This window comes from Mirounga angustirostris, unplaced genomic scaffold (assembly GCF_029215605.1).
Source record: "Mirounga angustirostris isolate CCGP_5_RB_7025 unplaced genomic scaffold, mMirAng1.0.hap1 SCAF_5, whole genome shotgun sequence".
In the NCBI taxonomy this organism is placed as follows: Eukaryota; Metazoa; Chordata; class Mammalia; order Carnivora; family Phocidae; genus Mirounga; species Mirounga angustirostris.
In genome coordinates, this window is record NW_026991713.1 from 127,018,126 (window position 1) to 127,041,376 (window position 23,251).

Sequence of the window (23,251 nt, forward strand, 5' to 3'; positions counted from 1 at the left end):
TAGCCTAAAAACACATACCTTAAGGAACTTGGTAATGATATCCATGTCCTTATGATCATCGCCTTTTCCTAAAGATTCTCCCAATGCCTGCAGAAAAACAATGCTTCTGTTCATTAGTAAAGACCAAAAGCTGAACAGATGTTCTCAACACCAGTATGAACATGGACCTTTATTACATATACTAATTTCTATTTTTAAAAAACCTAAAGGAATTTTTAGGTAAGTTAAACAAACCAAGAACACACTGATTTGTCACTGAAATTTAGAGAGCAAGGTATCATTTATAAATCAAAAGACAAAAAAGGGGGGCTTAGGGAACTAAAGGGTAGATTTCTTTTTAAAGGAGCAGAAACGTTCTAGAATTAGGTTGTGATGATGGCTGCATCAACCTGCGAATATACTAAAAACCAGTGAATTGCGTATTTTAAATGGGTAAGCTGTAAAGTATGTAAATATCTCAATAAAGCTATTTAAGTAAAAAGAAAGCCCAGAAATGGTTGCTCACACTATTTCTGTCAAATTTAGGGTCCAAAGAAAGGTGCTGGGGGTGGTAGGAGGAGAGGCACAATTAAAACAACTATGATCTCATGAAGAATGCAGCCAGGAATGAAAAGAAAAGTAAGTTTATGTTTATTAAGCAGTAGAAGCTTTCAACTAAGCCATAATTTCTGCTTGAGCTAGATATTTAGATAGCACAACACAGCTTTTTAATTAGGATTACATGTATCACTCCACATTCAACACGTTGGCAAAAATTAAAAAGCAAGATACTGCCAAGTGTTGGCAGGGCTGTGGGAGTAAAAGGCTTGCCCACCCTTCTGACGGGGGTGTAGACTGGTACAGCCATTCCAGAGAGCAACGTGACAGAACCTGGACAAGTTACACATATAAAAATCCAGCCATCCTGCTTCTGAGTCCACAGGGGTTACATACAAGACTATTCATCACAAAGCTGTCTGTAGTAATAGGGAGCTGGGAGCAATCCAGCTCTCATTACAAGGCAACAAAAAGTAAAAGGCAGTGAATGCCACAAAATATGAAATGCTATGCAGGAGTTAAAAATCAATGGTTCAGATATACATAAAGCATCAAGGATGGATCTTAAATACAGTTCAAAGTGGAAAAAAGAAATGTAAAAAAAAAAAAATTCACAGTATGGTATCATTTATGTATATTAAAAACACAAGCATACAAAATACTACTGGTTTTACAAGACCACCAACAAATAAGAGGATGCACATCAAATATATCAGAATGTGAGTGGAGAATGAGTAAAGAGGGAGTGAATGGGGCGCCTGGGTGGCTCAGTCGTTAAGCATCTGCCCTCAGCCCAGGTCATGATCCCAGGGTCCTGGGATCGAGCCCCGCATCGGGCTCCCTCCTTGGCGGGAAGCCTGCTTCTCCCACTCCCACTCCCCCTGCTTGTGTTCCCTCTCTCACTGTGTCTCTCTCTGTCAAATAAATAAATAAAATCTTTTTTAAAAAAAAAGGGAGTAAATAAAAGCACAAAATTTAAAAAAAAGAAAAAAAAAAGGCCTTTGTAATGACCACAGACCATAGTTGTGTGCTCTGAACTGAACAATATGATGAACTCAAGCATCTGCCCCAGAGAATGAAGGGATATGATGGGGTAATGAGATCAGGTGGGTGTAAAGATTACCTCTAACTCTTCAATTGTGGTGTTTTCTTCATGAACTTTCAAATCATTCTGTGTGTCTTCCTCTCCAGGTTCCTGACCACCCACAAGCTCATTGAGGTACTGCTGGTCGATCTTATCCAAAGCTGCTTTCAGATCATTCCTCAATCCCTGAGAAAGGTGAAAAAATACATACATTATGGAATTTCACTGATGTTTCCCTTTTGATTTTTCACTACTACTAAGTACAATTCATTTTTTTTCCTCCACAGGAGTTAATAAGAGCTTAGTAAAACTAGAGACTCTAAGATTTCAATTTATTACGCAGCTATCATCATTGCCCAAAGTTAATTATAATGAACATATTTAAATTTTAAAGAATGTATGCACAATAGCTACTCTGGCCAGAAAAATAAAACATATGTGTTGACCAATCCAAATGAGAATATTCATAAATGCTGAAATTTTCTAATGAGGTCTAGCACAAGTGAGCAGGTCTCCACTAGAGCCTTCAACCCATTTTCCCAGTTTATTTAAAATGTCTAACCTCATTGTAACTACTCTGAATTCCCTTAACATTCAGCAGTATCAATAATATGAAACTAGTGTCTCATCTATATCCTAGGCTTTCACTAGGTTTCTCATAAACCAGCAAATTCCACCATCTATTCATATCCAGTTTGTGACCATTTGGTAAAAATAGAAGAAGCCTTAAAGCTGGACCCACACCTTACACCACATACATAAACTAACTCAAAATGAATCAAAGACGTACATTTAATAGCTAAAACTATAAAACTCCCAGAAGACAACACATGGGAAAAGCTTCATGATATTGGATTTGGCAATCATTTCTTGGATACACCACCAAAGGCACAGGCAAAAAAAACCCCAAAATACAAAAGAACAAAATTGGACTTCATCAAAATTAAAAACTTTTCTGCAAAGATACTATCAATAGAATGAAAAGATCACCTGTGCAATGGGAGAAATATTTGCAAGTCACTAATCTGATAAAGACTGATATCCAGAATATATAAAGAACTGCTACATGTAACAACAACAACAAAAAACCACTCACTAAAAATGCGCAAAGGTCTTGAATAGAAGACCACACATAAAAGGCCAATAAGCAAACAAAAAGATGCTTAACATCACTAGTCATTAGGGAAATGCAAATCAAAACCACAATAACGGGGCGCCTGGGTGGCTCAGTCAGTTAAGCATCTGCCTTTGACTCAGGTCATGACTGAGCTCTGCATCGAGCTTCCGGCTTAGCGGGAAGTCTGCTTCTCCCTCTCCCTCTGCCCCTTCCCGCTGCTCGTGCTCTCTCTCATGCTCTCTCACTCAAATAAATAAAACCTTTAAAAAAAAAATACACACAATAAGATACCACTTCAAATCCATCAGGATGGCTATGATCAAAGATAGTAGTAGTAGTAAGTGTTGGCTAGGATGTGGAGAAATGGAACCCTTCATTGCTGGAAATGTAAAATGGTGCAGCTGCTGTGGAAAATGTAAGGCAATCACCTCAAAAACTTACACACAGTCACACCAAGACACATTCTAATTAAAATATCAAAAGGTAAAGGAGAGACTATTAAAAGCAGCAAAATAAAAACCATTTGTTGTGTACATAAGACTATTAGCAGATTTTTCAGCAGAAATTTTACAGGACAAAGGGGGCAGAGCATAATATATTCAAAGTGCTGCAAGAAAAAACTTCAAAGCAAGAATACTCTACCTCACAAAGTCATCATTCAGAATTGGAAGAGAAATTGTCTCCCAGACAAGCAAAACGAAGTGAGTTCATCGCCACTAAACCAGCCTTAAAAGAAATGTTAAGGGGCCTTCTTTAAGCTCAGGGGGTTAATTAGTAATACTACAACATATGAACGTATAAATCTCACTGGAATAGGTACATATACAGTAAAGGTAGTAGATTAATCACTTATGAAGACAAAGGTAGTAAAACTAACTAACTACAATCATTAGTTAAAGGATGCACAAGAAAAACATGTAAAATGTGACATCAAAAACCTAAGATGTGGCCAGGAGGAGTAAATATGGAGAGCTTTAGAGTGCATTCACACTTATGTTATCATCTTCACATATTTCCAATTATAAAATAAGTCACAGGAATGTAATGCACAGGATGGTGACCACAGTTAATGCCTACTTAAAAGTTAGTAAGAGTAGATCTTAAAAGTCCTCACCACAAGAAAAAAAAAAATGTATGGTGACAGATATTAACTACACTTATTGTGGGGATCATTTCACAACATACACAAATATTAAATCACTAAGTTGTACATCTGAAACTAATATGTCAATTATACCTCATTTTTAAAAAAATTTACAAATGAGAGAGCTTCTGCCTTCAGCTCAGGTCCTGATCCCAGGGTCGTGGGATCGAGCCCCACATCGGGGTCCCTGCTCGGCGGGAAGCCTGCCTCTCCCTCTCCCACTCCCCCTGCTTGGGTTCCCTCTCTCGCTGTGTCTCTGTCAAATAAATAAAATCTTAAAAAAAAAATTTCCCGGGCACCTGGGTGGCTCAGTTGGTTAAGCGACTGCCTTCGGCTCAGGTCATGATCCCAGGGTCCTGGGATCGAGTCCCGCATTGGGCTCCCTGATCTGTGGGGAGCCTGCTTCTCCCTCTCCCACTCCCCCCGCTTGTGTTCCCTCTCTCGCTGTGTCTCTCTCTGTCAAATAAATAAATAAAATCTTTAGAAAAAAAAAAAAAATTTCCCGGGATCGAGTCCCACATCGGGCTCCCTGCTCAGCGGGGAGTCTGCTTCTCCCTCTGACCCTCCTCCCTCTCATGCTGTCTCTCATTCTCTCTCTCGCAAATAAATAAAATCTTAAAAAAAAAAAATTTTTTTTTTTTTTACAAATGAGAAACTCTTTTTAGTATCTGGGACAAGCTTGAGCAAGATTAAAATACAGCAGGTTGTAATGAATTAATATTAATAACTAGGAATTTTTCAAGGAATGAAACATGACTAGTAGAAAAATTAAATCACATACTAATAGTTCACATTAGTATTTTAATACTATCTTTGGTTAAGAAAGGAACTCAGAATATAGAAAAGAAATAAATGTTGGTAAAAATGAAGCATTATAAAAACCACTAACTCTAAGAATTTAAGGTTTTAAACAGGACTGAAAATTTTTTGTAAAACTGCCGTGAACATTACAATGGAAGAATATTCTTAATTCATTTATGCTTAAAAGAAGTTAAACGGAGAATGACTGCATGATCCACCAAGTCTACATCTGGGGTGTACACAAAAGAAGTGAAAGCAGGCACTCAAACAGGTATTTGTAAACCTATGTTCAAAGCAGCATTATTCATAATAGCTGTAAGGTAGCAACAACTCAAATGCCCATTGAAGCTGAATGGATAAACAAATTCTCTCCATACATATAAGAGAGAACTATTCAGCCTTAGGAAGGAAGGAAATTCTGACCTACATTATCACATAGATGAACCTCTAAGATATTACGCAGTTGGAAGGCCAGTCCAAGGGAGCCTTTGATGACCCTGGCCACAGTCCACATCTAACTGCAATCACATGCGAGACTCCAAGCAAAAAAAACTGTCCAGTTTACCCCCACCCAATCAAACCACAGAACCGTAAGAGATAATAATAAGTTACTAAGCTTCAGGGTGGTTTGTTATAGGCATAGAGGACTGAAAAAGATTTTATTTTATTTTTTTAAAGATTTTATTTATTTATTGGAGAGACAGCAAGAGAGGGAACACAAGCAGAGGGAGTGGGAGAGGGAGAAGCAGGCCCCCCATGGAGTAGGGAGCCAGATGCAGGGCTCAATCCCAGGACCCCAGGATCGTGACCTGAGCTGAAGGCAGACACTTAACAACTGAACCGCTCAGGCGCCCCTGAAAAAGATTTTATAAATTGTTTGAACTCTTCAGTTTTGGGGTGGTTTGTTACACAGCCATAGATCACCACACCTGTCTCTCAGTAACTGAGAGAGCAAATGGGTAGAGAGAGCAAATTAAGGCCACAGAAGATCTGAACAACACTACTGTAACTGACATTTACCCAATGTATAAAAGACATTTTTTTCAGGAGCCTACGGAATATTCACCAAGACAGACCATCTGCCGAGGTATAAAACAAGATAAAAGCCCTAAAAGCTGTAACTGTTAAGCTTTTAGAGAAAATAAAGAGCATCTCTTCAAAACCTTGGGATAGGCAAATATTTCTTAAGAAAAACACCAAAAGCAATAACCATAAAAGAAAAAAGTGGACTTCATCAAAATGCAAAACTGCTGCCCATCAAAAGACACCGTGAAAAGAACAGGTAAGCCAAAGACTAGCAGAAAACAGTCACAAACCATGTATCGGTACATCTGACAAAGGACTTGTATTCAGAACATACAAAGAACTACAATTCAAAAATTAAAGGGCAAATAACCCAATTAAAACATGAACAAAAGATTTTAACATGCACTAACCTTATGGGCAATAAGTCTATGAAAAGATACTCATTACCTTTAGTTAACAGGAGGCTGTAAATAGAACCACAATGAAATACTACTACACATACAAGAGAATGGTTACAATTTAAAAGACTTAAAATAACAAATACTGATGACATTTAGAAATACTTGGCATTTCTTAAAAACTAAAGCACACATTTACTCTTATTATTCAGCAATTCTACTTCAGATACTTACCAAGAGATAGAACATATTTACCAAAGAGAAGTAACACAGGTCAAAAACAGACCTGTTTAAGAATGTTCATAGCAGTGTTATTCATAACAGCCCGAAGTTGAAAACAAATGGTGGGATATTCAGATAACTATCATCAGCAATGAAAAGGAACAAACTACTGATTTCTGCAGAAACAATAATTTTAAAAATATGCTCAGCATAAGAAGCCAGACATACTCTTATGACTCCATCTGTATGAAATGCAGAACAAGCAAAATTAATCTACAGTGATAGAATTTTAAAAGGTGTTTGTGCAGGCATTGAGTAGAAGGAACAGGACTGGCTAAGAAGGGGCACTGGGCATGTTTTTGTGTGATGAAAACATTCTGTATCTTCCTAAGGGTGGTGGTTACATGCTCGGAGTGGATTTGTCAAAATGCACTGAACTGTAGGCTTACGACAGGTGTTTTTTAAAAAAATTAAAGAAAACTTACATTCAGTAGCAGTAACCTGGCAACTTTATTTTTCCATCTTTGCCTGTAATAATGCAATTACTCAAACTCCATACTATTCTTGTTTATGTGGTACAGTAATCTTTCTCAAGTTTTGTTTTGACTTCTTACCTTGTTAACTTCTGGTGTGAGGATCTCTATTTTTCTTAAACGTTGAAAAGCATCATAATCAGTTTCTCCAAACAGTCTGATTGGTTCTCCTCTTTCTCTCAATCTTCTGATAACCTGTAAGAAGTAATAACAATAAAAGTAATTCCAATGTTTTGAGTAACAGTAATTCCTCCTTTAGGTGACCAAATACTTATTCTGAAATGTAGATAGAAAAAGTCAGTTGTGTTTGTTTTTTCTTTAATTTTCCGTGAATGGATATAGTAAGTTACTGTCACACCTTTAAAAACCCTACCATGTTTAAGGTCCTTTGGCTGACTGTTTCAGCAAAGGCTCCATCTGTATCACAGAATACCTAAGAAAAACATTAAGATGGAAGGGAGTGATAACTTTTATATACTTTTTTTTTTTTATATAGAAGGAAAATAAGTCCGGAGTCAGTTGATAACTCATGGACCATAGCCTGGCATCAGCATTCCAAGACTACATTAAAACCAAACACTTATCTCCCAGAAGAGAAGTGAGTAATGATCAGGGCAGGGCACAGGTCAGGCTTTTGAGGGGCTGATAATACTGTGTCTTGACTTAGGTGATAGTTAATGGGTGTTTGTTTTATAATCCTTCATTATATTGCACATGCATGTTTAGTATGTTATTTGTATACATGTTCCATTTCATAACAAGAAAAAAATAACTGAGAAAAATAAAGGTTGATCCAAAATATTCTTTAAGTATCAAGAACTTTATCTGGAAATGTAAATAGTAGCACAGAAACTACTGGTCGAGCTCCACTGAGTTAACCAAAGCTTGGTATTCAAAAGCAGCTTAAGAGGCCATCCGGTGCTATCACCCATCAATGCAGAAATGACCTCAAACACACCTCTACCAGGTCCGTGACTGACAAATGATAGGGACCACATCTCTTCATCCCAGTTTTGGACAGATAGGTTTTACTTCTCACAATAAACTAAAACCTTCCTCCTTCAAAATTCTACCCACTTATCTTAGTTCTACTTTATGAAACCACAGAGAATACGAAATTCTTTCTCAAAATTACAGCTGCTATCAATGGATTTTTTTTGTGTGTGTCTGCAATATTCTTCTCTTTGGGCTAGGTATTCCAAATTCCTTCATCCAATTTTCCCATGACAGCATTTAGAGTCAGCTGTCCTTTCCTCCCTTTCCATCTGTTCCATTTTTATTTGGTACCCCTCTGTATAGTTTGCATTCTTCACGTCACATGAGTTATCTTGAAATTTTTGTTGTTTTTGGCTTTTTCATAAAAGTAATATTGATACTGACCAGAGTATAGACGAGCACTGTAGTTAAAGAGTACAAACTGGGACAACAGGTCTACAGAGCCCTGTGGTGATACGTACCCCAAGTCATAGAAATGCACAGTCTTTAGTCAACAGACTCCAGAAACCATGCTTCTAGCAAATTTTCCAAAAGGAACAATCATACATTAGCATCATGCAATGACATCTGTATAAAGACGTTCATCTTAGTTTGATTTATAATCAGGAAATGCTGAAGCAATCTAAATGACCATTATTAAAATAATAGGTTTCTAAATTATGGGAAATTATATAGTCATAAAAAATTATACAGATCTGTATTTTGACCTAGAAAGATGTATTAAGTTACAAAATGTATGTTTAAAATAATTTAGACAAATAATTTATGTATAATTAATATATATATTTTTTTAGAACAATGTGTTTAATTTTTAAAGTTTAGAAAAACATTCTTTTAAAAGTTTAAGAGTATCGGGCGCCTGGGTGGCTCAGTCGGTTAAGCGACTGCCTTCGGCTCAGGTCATGATCCCAGGGTCCTGGGATCGAGTCCCGCATCGGGCTCCCTGTTCTGCGGGGAGCCTGCTTCTCCTTCTCCCACTCCCCCTGCTTGTGTTCCCTCTCTCGCTGTGTCTCTCTCTGTCAAATAAATAAATAAAATCTTTAAAAAAAAAAAAAAAGTTTAAGAGTATCGAGAAAAGCAGAGATTGGGGCATCTGGGTGGCTCAGTTAAGCATCTGCCTTTGGCTCAGGTCATGATCTCAGGGTCCTGAGATCGAGCCCCCAAGCCCCTCAGCCCCCATGTTGAGCACCCATGGCTGGCTCCCTGCTCAGCGGGGAATCTGCTTCTCCCCTCTCCCTTTACCTCTGTCCCTACCCCTGTGCTCATGCATGTGTGATCTCTCTCTCAAATAAATAAAATCTTAAAAAAAAAAAAAAAACAGATTAATTTAGAACCTCAAGAAGAAAAACCGGCCAGCTGCACATTAGTTTAGTTCAGTCAGACATGTTATATAGGCAATAATGACACAGAGCTTACTGGAAAGAACTGGAGATAAATGCAAATGCTCTGAAGATTTTTTTTTTTTTTTTTCCTATCAAACACCCTACATAAACTTACCTCTTGCCTAGAAAGAGTCATGGGTAACTTTTCCTCTGCCAGTTCAAGTTCTAGCACTGGATTTGAAGAAGTTAATGGTTTCTGGTCCTCCTCTTTCGGCTGTATCTGTATTAATAGCCAAAAGAAATAAAATACAATTTTTTAAAATATAATACAGCTAATATTTACCATTCTATGCATTAACTGGTCATGGAAATTAAACATGTTTTAAATATTGAAGGTTTTCTAAATGTTCTACCGAGGAAAAAGCTCCTAATAAATGTACATGCTTTTGAAAACTCCTCAAACTCCTCCGTTTTAGAGACACAAGTAGCAAACATGCACACAGGAGACAGCATTCTTGCTACTGAAAAGTGACAGAAATATAATGGTTTCCAAAATCAAAACCTTTTAAAAGGGCTGAAATTTAGACTCCTTTCTCCCTAGACTCTAAAGAATTTTACTTTTTTCTTAAAAACAATCAACTTGCTTCTCTTCCTTGAGAAAATCATCCTACAGAGTTATCTGATCCTTGCTCTGGGTTTTAAGTGAAGACTCAAAAAAAAGAACTGCTTTCTAAGAAACCTGTGAAGCCTCAAGCTCCTGCTTTTTCCTACCCTCCTTTCTGAAAGGTAGGATTCCAAGTGCACCGAAATCACTGCTGGACAGGTACAAACACTGCCAAAGCTACAGAGAATCTGCCCCTGAACGGAGCGAGGAACCCTCGGGAAAGAAGAGCACTGCAGCATCAACAATAGCTATAGCACCTCTACCCTCATCCCACAGAGTGGACATTCTTGTGCATAGGGACCTGCAGGGGGCAAAAATCTCTTCCTGTGTTTTGCGTCTGCTGCCCAGCGCACAGTTTAGGAAAATTAAGTTCAGCAACTTATAAGCCCCATGGTGTGTGTGGTCTGTAAAAACATACTGAAACATGGTTTCCCATCCGATCATGAAACTAATCTAAAATGCCAAAAGAAGATCAAAAAAACCATAAGAGGTCAACATTAAGGAAAAAACATTCAGTTAAGAAAGGCTCTATGGTTAAAATTATATCATTTCTGATTCTGTAGTTAATGGCTAAAGATTGTTAATCGGTGCTGACAGAAAATTGAGGTAAAAAACTAAACTTCCATATTTTCACACACCAAATCGGCACCAAGCCTCATAAATGGTAACTAGTTTTCATAAAGGAATACGAGTAATACATGCTGTATTTTCATTACTACCAAGAAGGAAATATTAAACATGTTTTAGAGAGAAAGCCCTACGCTTTCTTTTTAAGCATAAAAACAGGTATTTCTCCCCAAATCTCAGGATGAAAAGCATTTTTAATTATAGGATGCCAGTTCATTGCTTGTAGGGAAAAAAAAAAAAAACTGAAGACATATTGTTAGCAGGACTCAATGTTACAATCAGTATCTTTATTTTGCTTCAGTGCTTGTCTCTAAACAAGAAAGTACGAACATATCACTGAAGCAAACTAAACAATGCAAAACTGCCCCTGTTTTAAATTATTTCCCTACCTTACCAAAAAGTTGAAAAGGTTCAAATTTAGGGATCTGGGAAAGCAACAAGTGAGCACACTAAACCCACAGTCAGTGATTCTCTCTCCAGATCAAGTGTCCATTAGACAACGATGGGCAAGCAAAAGATGAGAATTCTTCTGAGTATTCGATGGCTATTTACATAAATTGTGTTTTAACTTCCTAAACAGGAAGCGAATGAAACCAATATATTTATGGAAAATATCAAAATACAAACGCAAACTTTCGTATTTTAGAAATCTATCAGAAACGTAAAACTACATTTTTAACACTTGCCCTCTGCCAACACTACAAAACCAAACCAAATTTGCATTCCTCATGCTTCCTTCTAGAAATGCTATGCCAGACAAATTAATTTCTAGAACTTTCCCCATCACATGCACAAGAATATATTATACACATTTCACAAGCAAAAAGTTGATGTCAAATTTATGATCTGGCAAAAATATTTCAACAGAACCTCTAAATTTTGTTTAAAAAATTATCAAACCAAATACTGTCTTCTTTTAAAGTAATTTAAACAGAATTTCACCTCATAACATTTAACCCCTCCCAATAAAAACCCCAAAATATTATTCAACTAGGATAATAGCTGAACAGGATAATAATAGGGTAACCTTAAGGATACTTTTAGTCATGCTTCAAAAATATACAGTCTTTCAGACAACTCATTTGTTTCTAACAAATATTTCTACATATTTTCTATACAATAGACAAGCAGTGTTTGAAATGTGGTACCTTATTACACAAAAGCATATAAATGTATGGCATTCTATCTCAGGCAGAGGTACTCAGCGCCAAAAGGAATTATTAACAATGCAAACATAAAAACAATGACTTAAGATATTCAAGTGAAAGTGGGGAAAATACCACTGGTAATACCACTGTGATTGAATAAAATGTTTTGAAACCCTTTAAAATAGACTTTTATTGGGAGAGGTGGGGAAAGGAGTGGTGGTGGAGATGAAGATGAGGCAGTATCAGATCCAGGAATTAAAAGAAAAAAAAAAATTCAAGCTTTGATCTCAAGCCACTTCATGCTGTCCACAAAAAGCCAAACCATTCCAAGCCAAAAGTCATGCATGTATTCTCCTGAATTCAAGATTAAAAAAGAAGAAGAAAAGAAAAAAGCTCATACCTCTCCAGATGGCTTCTCATTTATAGGCTAATGTATAACATTGATAAAGTGAACAGAGATCAATAATTTTGTCACTTTAACAACAGCTGTAAAAATTTAAACTCAGAAACATACAATAACATAAAAGCAGGCAGTCATACCTTGTAGCCACATCTTTCAAAATATGCTTCCTCTTCTTTTTTTGCAAGTTCACTACGCTTGAAATACTTTTTATTTTCCTATTGAAGAAAGAAGTACATTAATAGGTCCCTGGGTAAAATTTCATGTTCCATAGTCAACCTAAAAACACTCTTCAGTTTTTCAAGAGCATGGTCAAGTTTGATTCTATAGCGATTATACTGATTTCTTGAACATGGCACCTGTCCTCTACCCTGCTCTAAATATGAAGTATTTTTCTTACAGCATCAGTTTAACAGGCATATCCAACAGGAAAGAGAAGAAACCAGCAATATTTTCCAAATGTTCACATTGTTTTGATTTGATTTCCCAATGTTTGCTTTCAATGATAATTTCTACAAATGAATTCATTACGAACCACATAAAATAGGATGCTTTATTTTCTCCCAACAGAAACAACTGAACAAAACTTAGGGTTAACTTTTGTATCTGACATCTTAACTCCCATTACCCAGAGAGCTGCAAGGGTGTGTCCAAATTCTTCTTGTCACTTGGAATCTTTTTTATCAATTAATTGTATTTGTATTAATCAAGTCTTAAAATTGTATTAAATCTTAATCTCGACATGAAATGGTCTGAAAGTATTAACAAAATCATTTAAAGCTATTTGTTTTATAAGATTCAGTGTTATGGGCGCCTGGGTGGCTCAGTTGGTTAAGCGACTACCTTCGGCTCAGGTCATGATCCCAGGGTCCTGGGATCGAGTCCCACATCGGGCTCCCAGCTCAGCGGGGAGCCTGCTTCTCCCTCTGACCCTCTCCTCTCTCATGCTGTTTCTCTCTCACTCGCTCTCTAATAAATAAATAAATAAAATCTAAAAAAAAAAAAAGATTCAGTGTTATGAGACAAGCTCTAAATCTGTAGGAGAAAACAATATTAATTCTCTACTACGTACATTATTCTCATTGTTAAACCTACAGTTCCTAATTTGGATGTTGTTACCGTCTACTGCTATCCCTCTTGGATATTATTCCACTAATGATTTAGCTCAAATAAAGCTACTGCCCTACTTTATTAGTAGTAACTGTAATAGTACCCAAGTAATACCTCCACACATGTATTTAGCACCTCACAGTTCCCAAGCTCATTCACTCTGGCAATAATCATGGATGCTAAGTTCATGACAAGAAGGGTTGACAGTGAACACTGGACAGCTCAGACTACCACACTTGAAGGCACCGGTCAAGCCTGGCATCAGGAAAACATTATGTGTCCCCTATGTGATACACATAGCATCTACAAAGTATTCTTGCCCAAAAACCGCATGTCAATCTAATCACACATTCAAGTCTCATTTTAAATTCAATTTAGTTAACATACAGTGTATTATTAGTTTCAGGGGTAGAATTCAGTGATTTCTGAGTTCCAAATAACACCTAGTGCTCATTAGATCAAGTGCCCCCACTCACCTCCCCTCCAGCAACCCTCAGGTTTGTTCTCTATAAGCTGAGAGTCTCTTATGGTTTGCCTCCCTCTCTGTTTTTATTTTTCTTTCCCTTGCCCTATGTTCATCTGTTTTGCTTCTTAAATTCCACATGAGTGAAATCGTACAGTATTTGTCTTTCGCTGACTAACTTATTTCGCTTAGCATAATACCCTCTAGTTCCATCCACGTCACCGCAAATGGCAAGATTTCATTCTTTCTGATGGCTGAGTAATATTCCTGTGTGTGTGTGTGTGTGTGTACACACATATACACACACCACATTTTCTTTATCCATTCATCTGTTGATGGTAGGTCTCATCTCTAGTTTATTAGAAATCTAGGGAAGAGGGAAATAAGCTAAACACCATCACTGGGAAGCAAACACTGGGACATTTACCAAACTAGCAAGTTTCTCCAACAAGTTAAAGGCATAAAAAAGGGGGGGGGCAGTGTGAATGAAAATGTTCTTGATTAAAAGAAACCAAGAGTCATAGTTAAACAAATGCAATGAGTGGACTGAGTGGCTCGGATTTGAACAAACCAACTGTAAAAACATGTATGTATAGATTTTAATTCAATTGAGGACATTAAAACATGAGAGGAGTATTTAATGATATTAAGGACCTAACTGCAATTTTGTTGGGTAGGATCACATCTTGTTTATTAAAGAACATGTTCTTATTTTCTAGAGTTACAAGTGCTAAGACAAGGATAGATAGAGGTTCATTATGTAATTCTCTTTTTGTATATGTTTAAATTTCTCATGATAAAGTTTTGTTTTAGTCTATTAACTCAGTGAACATTCACTAATTCATCTACCACACACTAAGCACAGCTTTATAGATGTAAAGTTGAAGGTACTGTCAGGAATAAGGAACTGATGGCATCATCCCAACAGCAATACTACCTGAGAAAGCAATAGTATTAATCCCAGTTTAGACATGAGAGACCTGAAAGGGCAGGGGACATTTTCACAACTTACTGAGCCTCATGAGTAATACGCACAACTAGAACTCTGGTCCTTAAATCCTTTGAACTGATCCAGTATTGCAAACTACAGTTCTTCACTCCTAAAATCTTATCCCAGCATCAACTGTTTCTTTTGACTACAGAGCATGTAGCTGTTGTATTTTTTTTTTAAAGCTTTTTTTATTTATTCGAGAGACAGAGAGAGTGAGACAGAGAGAAGCACAAGTGGGAGGAGGGGCAGAGAGAGAGTGAGAAGCAGACTCCCGCCGAGTCGGAGCCCAGATCCTGACCTGAGCTGAAGGCAGACGCTTAACCGACTGAGTCACCCAGGAGCCCGTAGCTGTCATATTTCATATAAATAAGCTGATAAGCACATACTGGTATCCTCTCAGAAAGAGCGGATAGGTAGGAAAAAAATAAAGGACTCTCCAGGCCAGAGTCCGTGGTGCAGGCTGTGGTAGCATCTGTTACTAGCACGCCCCGATTCCATGGAATACACCTAAGAAAATCTTAGCCCAAAACACTGATTCTCAAAATGTGGCTCATGGACCTCTGGGAGGTTCCTAAGACCTTTTCAGAGGTTCTGCAAGGTCAGACGTATTATCATAATAATACTGAGAGGTTATGCACCCCCCTTTTCCCTGCAATCACACCTGCACTGATGGTACAAAAGCAGTGGTGAGGAAAATCATTGGAACCTCAGCACAAATAAAGGTAAGTATTGATCTTCATGTCTCAGAGTTCATTGTATTCTTCATCTTTTAGTATTTGGTATGATGAAATCAAACATATAAAGCAGTTTTGCTACATAATAAAGTAGGACAGTTGTCTCCTGTTTGGCAGACGTTTTCTCAAAACTGAACAAAGCAAGCCTGTTACTAAAAGGACAATGATACTATCTGTTGCCTATGATAAAATTCCATCTTTCAAGCAAAAATCAGATGGTGGCAAACTTGCAGCCATCACTATGAACTTGATGGCTTCCCAATACCTAAAAACTTTTCTGATGAATCAGTGGTGATATTAATGAATGCCATTTTTTAATATCATCTAATGAAACATATCACCATGTAGAAGATCTATGTAACTCAGCAAACTACGACAGTACAAAGGAAACAATTCCAAAATTATGCATAGGCAAAAGATTTATGAGCAGAATAGATCAGAACAGATCTGGAGCATAACAGATCAAAAGATTGTAATATACAAAAAGTTCACTGATGGGGCACCTGGCTGGTTCAGCCAGTGGAGAATGTGACTCTTGATCAAGGGGTTTTAAGTTCGAGCCCCACATTGGGTATAGAGATTACTTAAAAATCTTTAAAAAAAAAAAAAAAGTTAACTGATAACGGTCAGAATCCATACTCTCATCTTTAAAAAATTTATCATTGTGTAGTTTTAATATAGTATCAAAGAAGAATATCCACAATTATCTGAAAAGGCTATTAAAATACTACCCTTTCCAACTACCTAGCTGTGTGAAGATGAGGTTTCCTCATATACCTGAACAAAAACAATGTATCGCAACAGGTTAAACGGAGAAACAGGAGAATCCAACTGTCTTCTAACATGAAAGGAATTAAAAAGATTTGCAAAATTGTTAACCGTCATTCTTCTTGCTAATTTCTTTTGTCTTGGAAAATACAGTTTTCATAAAAGCATTATGTTAACACACACAGGTTTATTATAGTATGAAATAGAAGTCAACATGGAATATAAGTATTTTTAAATTTCCCAGTTTTAATTTTTTAATTCTTTATTATTCTTTTTGAGAGACAGAGTGCATGCATGCACTAGTAAGGGGAGTGGGGGAGGGCAGAGAGAGAAAAAGAATCTCAAGCAGGCTCCACATCCAGCACAGAGCCTGACACAGGGCTCGATCTCAATACCCTGAGATCCTGACCTGAGCCAAAATCAACAGCTCAGATGCTTAACTGACTGAGCCACCCAGGCACCCCTAAATTTCCCAGTTTTAATTTCTAATCGAGTAATTATCAATAAATACATCCTTTATAAAACAAAAGCTCTCTGCAGCCATCAATTAAACATGTAAAGGGGTTCTGAAATCAAGAAGTGAGAACCAAGGTCCTAGTAGAATCCCCTCATTGGCCCTCCCTATGCCTTTACCCAGTGTGCCAAGCAATACTGAAACCACTTGGGCCTCAATGCTGCCCACTGATCCTGGTGTATTTATCCAGTTTGCTCTCCTATTCTCTACAATGACCAGTACACATTCTCCACTCTCTTAGACCTCTTATCCCTTCATTTCCCCCTAATTCTCAGCAAATGACTAAGCCACTCTGTTACAGAGAAAAGGAAAGCCATTGAAAGAGAAGTCCTCCCAGTACCAATCCTTACTGGCTCTGCACCAATTCTTTCTTCATTTCAGAATGGAAAAGGAAACCCTCCTCCTGCCTAAGGCCAATCCCTTCCAGGGGCATTCCAGATCTCAAGATCTCCCTGCTGGGCAAGGAGCCAGATGCAGGGCTCGATCCTACGACCCTGAGATCATGACCTGAGCTGAGGCAGATGTTTAACCGACTGAGCCACCCAGCTGCCCCTGAATGAATTAACAATAAAATTAATTTGCTTTTCATTTTGGAATTATAATAAGATAAAAATATTTTGCTTTATACTAAGTGACCATTTATTTTATAACAAAGGATGTCTAAAACAAAAGGTTACCCACCATGTTTCAAATGTCACTCTTTATATACCTTCTATTTAGAAAAAAAGAGCAGTTTGAAAGAGCAACTAAAGGTTCTCTAACTGTAAAACGTTATTTTACAAAGTACACTGAAAATACACTTTGAAATATAAAGTGCTGGGGACACATTTATGATAGAATTAAAATTGTAGAGTATTAAAAGTTAAATATCAGCGAAACAGCACCTTTAAAGGTAACTCAAGCAGGTTAGATAACTTGCCCAAAGTTACAGAGCTATCTAGGGATGCAGCCACAATTAGATTTTATGACTTGTTTATTCATTTTACAAATTTACTTTCCTTTCGAACTATATTTAAAATATTCAAACTCGAAGTTTGTTGAATTAACTAAAGAATGCATAATAAAGACCTACAAACACAAAAGTCTAAAAGTGGCTGGTATACATTTTAAGATAGCATATGAACAGATGGTTTAAATTTCTTTGGTTTCTCTCCTAAAGCACCTAACATTTCTATTGGCCCTGTCACCCTGACAGATTTTAAAAAACAATGTGAAATGGGTATATATAAAAGTGCTTCTCCTTTTTAAGACAGAACCTAATTCCTACATGCTGCTTCACAAATGTTATTCTTGGACTCTATCCAAGTTGTACTTTCTAGATTATAAAACTGAGATTCATAGGTCCAAAGTACAGAAACCTATCTACCATATCACCTGAAATGTCTGCCTACACTAATAAAGGAAAATCAAAATTTAAAACATTCAACCATGACTGTCAACATTTCATTCATTTAAAAATCAGCCTTCCTCAATCATGTTAAGGTTTTTAGTGTTTATATATATTAGATACAAACATCATCAAGAGCTCTACAAAAACACACTGGAAAACCAACAAATATACAGCCTGAATATGCAAAGCAAGCCACTATAGGGATGCCTGGGTGGCTCAGTCGGTTAAGCAGCCAACTCTTTTTTTTTTTTTTTTTTTTTAAAGATTTTATTTATTTGACAGAGACACAGCGAGAGAGGGAACACAAGCAGGGGGAGGGGGAGAGGGAGAAGCAGGCTTCCCACAGAACAGGGAGCCCAATGCAGGGCTCGATCCCAGGACCCTGGGATCATGACCTGAGCTGAAGGCAGACGCTTAACGACTGGGCCACCCAGACACCCCAAGCATCCAACTCTTGATTTTGGTTCAGGCCAAGATCTCAGGGTCCTGTGATCAAGCCCCACATGGTGCTTCGGGCTGAGCCTGCTTAAGATTCTCTCCATCTGCCCCTCCTCTGCTCCGACGTTCTCTTGCATGCATTCTCTCTTAAAAAAAAAAAAAAAAAAGACACTATACATGAGTTCACCAACCATGTAGCAGGGTCAACATCTTGCTGAAATATGAAAATAAGCCTTAAAATCCCTAAAGTAATACACCAAATGGGAGGACACACAAACACAATCTGAAGAGACACAATGCTACATCAATGGACAGGTCATCAAGATAAAGAAATGATGCCTTAAAACCAGCTGGACGTAACACATACATACAAACATCCCATCCAAAAGCAGAATAGACATTCTTCTCAAGTGCACATGGAACACTCTCCAGGACAGATCATGTATTAGGCCACAAAGAAAGTCTTAATAAATTTAAGAAGAATGAAATCACATCAACCATCTTTTCAAACCACAATGGTATGAAACCAGACATCAATTACAGGAAGCAAACTGGAAATTTCATGTATACGTGGAGAGTAAACAACACGTTACTGAACAACCGAAGAGTCAATGAAATCGAAGAAGAAATCGAAAAATACCTTCAAACAAGTGAAAATGGAAGTACTACTTACTAAAATTTATGGGATGCAGCAAAAGCAGTTCTAAGGGGGAAGCTTACCTCAGGAAACAAGAAAAATCTCAAACCACCTAAACTTCACACCTCAAGGAACTAGGAAAAGAACAAATGAATACCAAAGTTTGTAGAGGGAAGGAATTAACAAATATCAGAGGAAAAATAAACGAAACTGAGACTAAAAAGATAAGAGATCGATGAAATTAAGAGTTGGTTTTTTTGAGAAGATAAACATCAACAAACCTTCAGCTACATTCATCAAGTAAAAAGAGACAGTCCACAAATAAAATCATAAATGAAAGATGTTACAACTGATACCACAGAAATACAAAAGATCTTAAGAAACTACTATGAACAATCATATGCCAACAAATTGGACAACCTAAAAGAAATGGATAAATTCCTAGAAACCTACAACCTTCCAAGACTGAATCATCAAGAAATACAAAATCTGAACAGACTGATTACTAGTAAGGAGATTGAATCAGTAATCAAAGACCTCCCAAAAAACAAAAGTTCAGGACCAGATGGATTTACTGGTTAATTCTCCTAAACATTCAAAGAATTGATACTAAATCCTTCACAAATGCTTCCAAAAGAGAGGAGGGAACACTTCCAAACTCATCTTATTAGGCCAACATTACCCCAATTTCAAAACCACACAAGGATTCCACAAGGAAAGAAAATTACTGGCCAATATTCCTGATGAATATAGACGCAAAAATCCTCAACAAAATATTAACAAACCAAATTCAACAATATATTTGGAGAACCATACACCATAACCAAGTGGGATTTATTCTAGAGATGCAAGGATCATTCAATGCCGGCAAATCAATGTGATATACCACATTAACAAAATGGAGGGGAAAAGAATCTTATGATCTCAATAGATGCAGAAAAAGCATTTGACAAAATTCAACATCCATTTATGATAAAACTCTCAAAAAAGCAGTAGAGAGGAAACATACTAACATAATAAAGGCCAAGCAGGACAAGCCCACAGATAACATCATACTCAATAACAATGAAAAGTTGAAAGCTTTTCCTCTAAGATCAGGAACAAGACAAGGGTATCAATTCTCACCAGTTTTATTCAACACAGTATTGGAAGTCCTAGACACAGCAAATACTCAAGAAAAATCCAAAATGAAAAGGTAAAACTGTCACTATTTGCAGAAGACTTACTATATATAGAAAGCCCTAAAGACTCCACCAAAAAACTGTAAGAATAAATGAATTCAGTGAAACTGCAGGATACAAAAATCAACATACAAATCTGTTGTTTCTATGCACTAATAAAGTATCAAAGAAATTAAGAAAACAATTCCATTTACAATTGCATAAAAATGAATAAACTACCTAAAATTAAATTTAACCAAGGAAGTAAAAGACCTATACACTGAAAACTCTAAGACAGTGATGAAAGAAATTGAAGACACAAATAAATGGAAAGATATTCTGTGCTCGTGGAATGGAAGAATTAGTACAGGCTAATGTTGTTTTACTGCACTTCACAGATATTAAGTCTTTTATAAATTGAAGATTTATAGCAACCCTGACTTGAGCAAGTCTATCAGCATTTTTCCAACAGCATTTGTGTACTTTGTGCCCTATTTTGTTAATTCTAGCAATATTTCAAACTTTTTCACTTTTATTATTCTTTATTTTTTGCTATGGTATCTGATCAGTGATTACAACTCACTGGAAGCACAGATGACGGTTAGCATATTTTAGCAATATTTTAGCCATATTTGTAAATTAAGTTATATTTTTATAGACATGAGGTTACTACACACTTAATATAGTGTAAACGTAACTTTGATATGCACTGGGAAACCAAAACACTCATCTGACTCGCTTTATTGCAATATCTATTTCACTGCAGTGGTCTGGAACCAAAACCGCAGTATCTCCAAGGTATGCCTATACTGTGAAAACGTCCACACTACTCAAAGCAATCTATAAATTCAACCCCAACCCTATCAAAATTACAACAACATTTATTACAAAAATAGAACGAACAATCTAAAGTTTTATATGGAACCACGAAAGATCTCAATAGACAAAGTAATTTTGAGAAAGAACAAAGCTGGAGGCATCACACTCCCTCATCTCAAACTATAATACAAAGCTAAAGTAATCCAAACAGTAAGGTAATGGCATAAAAAGACAGGTGAAATGCAACAGAACAGAAAGCCCAGAGGAGTGACTGGGTGGCTCAGTCAAACATCCAACTCCTGATTTCGGCTCAGGTCATGATCTCAGGGTCTTTAGAGCAAGCCCCGAGTCAGGCTCTGCGCTCAGGAGTGAATCTGCTTGAGTTTCTCTCCCTCTCCCTCTGCTTGTACCCTAAATAAATAAATATATCTTTAAAAAAAAATAGCCCAGAAATAAACCTATGTACATATAATCCATTACTTTACAACAAGGGGGCCAAGAATATACAAGGAAAAGGTAGTCTGTTCAAAAAATGGGGCTGGATTGCCACATGCAAAAGAATTGAACTACCCCACTATCTTAAACCATACATAAAAATTAACTCAAAATTGATTAAAGATTTGAATGTAAGACCTGAAACCATGAAACTCCTAGAAGAAAACATAGGCAGTAAGCTCTGTGACATCTGTCTTAACAAGGAGTTTTTAGGTCTGACTCCAAAAGCAAAGCCAACAAAAGAAAAAGTAAGTGAAACTACATCAAACTAGAAAGTTTCTGCTAAGCAAACAAAACCATCAACAAAATGAAAAGGCAACCTACTCAATAAAAGATATTTGTAAATCACACACCTGATAAAGGGTTAATATCCAAAATATATAAAGAACTCGTAAAACTAAATAGCATAAAAACAAATAATCCAATTTAAAAATAAGCAGAGGGTCTGAATAGACATTTTTCCAAAGAAGATGTAGAGATGGCCAACAGACACATGAAAAAATGCTAATCAATATCACTAATCAGGAAAACACAAAGCAAAACCAGGAGCTATCACCTCATACCTGTCAGAATGCTATTATCAAGAATTCTTAATCTCAGGAAACAAACTGAGGGTTGCTGGAGTGGTGGGGGGTGGGAGGGATGGGGTGGCTGGGTGATAGACATTGGGGAGGGTATGTGCTATGGTGAGCTCTGTGAAGTGTGCAAGACTGTTGAATCACAGATCTGTACCTCTGAAACAAATTAACACATATGTAAAAAAAAAAAAATAGAAGATAGTAGGAAGGGAAAAATGAAGGGGGGGAAATTGGAGGGGAGGGGGAGACAAACCATGAGAGACTATGGACTCTGAGGAACAAACTGAGGGTCCTAGACGGGAGGGGGTTAGGGGGATGGGTTAGCCTGGTGATGGGTATTAAAGAGGGCACGTATTGAATGGAGCACTGGGTGTTATACGCAAACAATGAATCATGGAACACTACATAAAAAAAAAAAAATAGAAAAAAAAAGCCAAGAAATAACAAGCATTAGCGAAGATGTGGAGAAAAGGGAAGACTTGTGCACTCTTGATGGGAATATAAATTGATGGAGCCTCTATGGAAAATGATGTGGAGGTTCCTCAAAGACTTAAAAACAGAAGCACCATATTGTTCAGCAACTGCAGCTCTGGGTATTTATCCAAAGAAAATAAAAACACTAATTTGAAAAGATGTCTGCACTCTCATGTTCATTGCAGCATTATTTTCAATAGCCAAGATATGGAAACTTGTCCATCAATGAATGAATGGATTAAAAAAGGTCTCTCTCTCTCTCTCTCTCACACACACACACACACACAGAATGGAATATTATTCAGCCATAAAAAAATGAAATCTTACCATTTACAACAACATGGACGGACCTTGAGGGCATTACTCTAAGTGAAGTAAACTAGGAGAGAAAGACAATGTATGATCCCACTTACACGAGGAATTTTAACAGCAACAAACCAAGTTCACAGATACACAGAACGGGTTAGTGGTTGCCAGAGGCAGGAGTTGGGAGTGGGGAATGGGTGATGATCAAAAGGTACAAACTTTCAGGTATAAAATAATTACTGATGGAGATACAGTGTATAGGATGGCGACTATTGTTATACATTCGAAATTGAAAAATGAAAATCCGGGGCGCCTGGGTGGCTCAGTCGTTAGGCGTCTGCCTTCAGCTCAGGTC

At 37.1% G+C, this 23,251-nt stretch overlaps 1 protein-coding gene across 6 annotated transcripts in view; it reads right to left on the reverse strand.

Moving 5' to 3' along the window:
* Nucleotides 1-23,251, reverse strand: part of PRPF18 (pre-mRNA processing factor 18) — a 55,644-nt gene that overhangs the window by 25,600 nt on the left and 6,793 nt on the right. For 3 of the 6 annotated variants that reach the window (XR_010411704.1, XM_045874390.3, XM_045874392.3), the window contains 6 exons: nucleotides 12,160-12,237; nucleotides 12,020-12,046; nucleotides 9,356-9,460; nucleotides 6,944-7,057; nucleotides 1,661-1,807; nucleotides 19-87 (listed from right to left, as the gene is read on the reverse strand). Coding sequence is in view for 5 of the 6 variants with exons in the window: in XM_045874390.3 (XP_045730346.1) it covers nucleotides 19-87; nucleotides 1,661-1,807; nucleotides 6,944-7,057; nucleotides 9,356-9,460; nucleotides 12,020-12,046; nucleotides 12,160-12,237 (540 nt within the window). In the remaining variant the exon portion in view is untranslated. The remainder of the gene's footprint in view (nucleotides 1-18; nucleotides 88-1,660; nucleotides 1,808-6,943; nucleotides 7,058-9,355; nucleotides 9,461-12,019; nucleotides 12,047-12,159; nucleotides 12,238-23,251) is intronic. The other 3 variants (XM_045874393.3, XM_054507356.2, XM_064592054.1) reach the window with 2 other exon arrangements.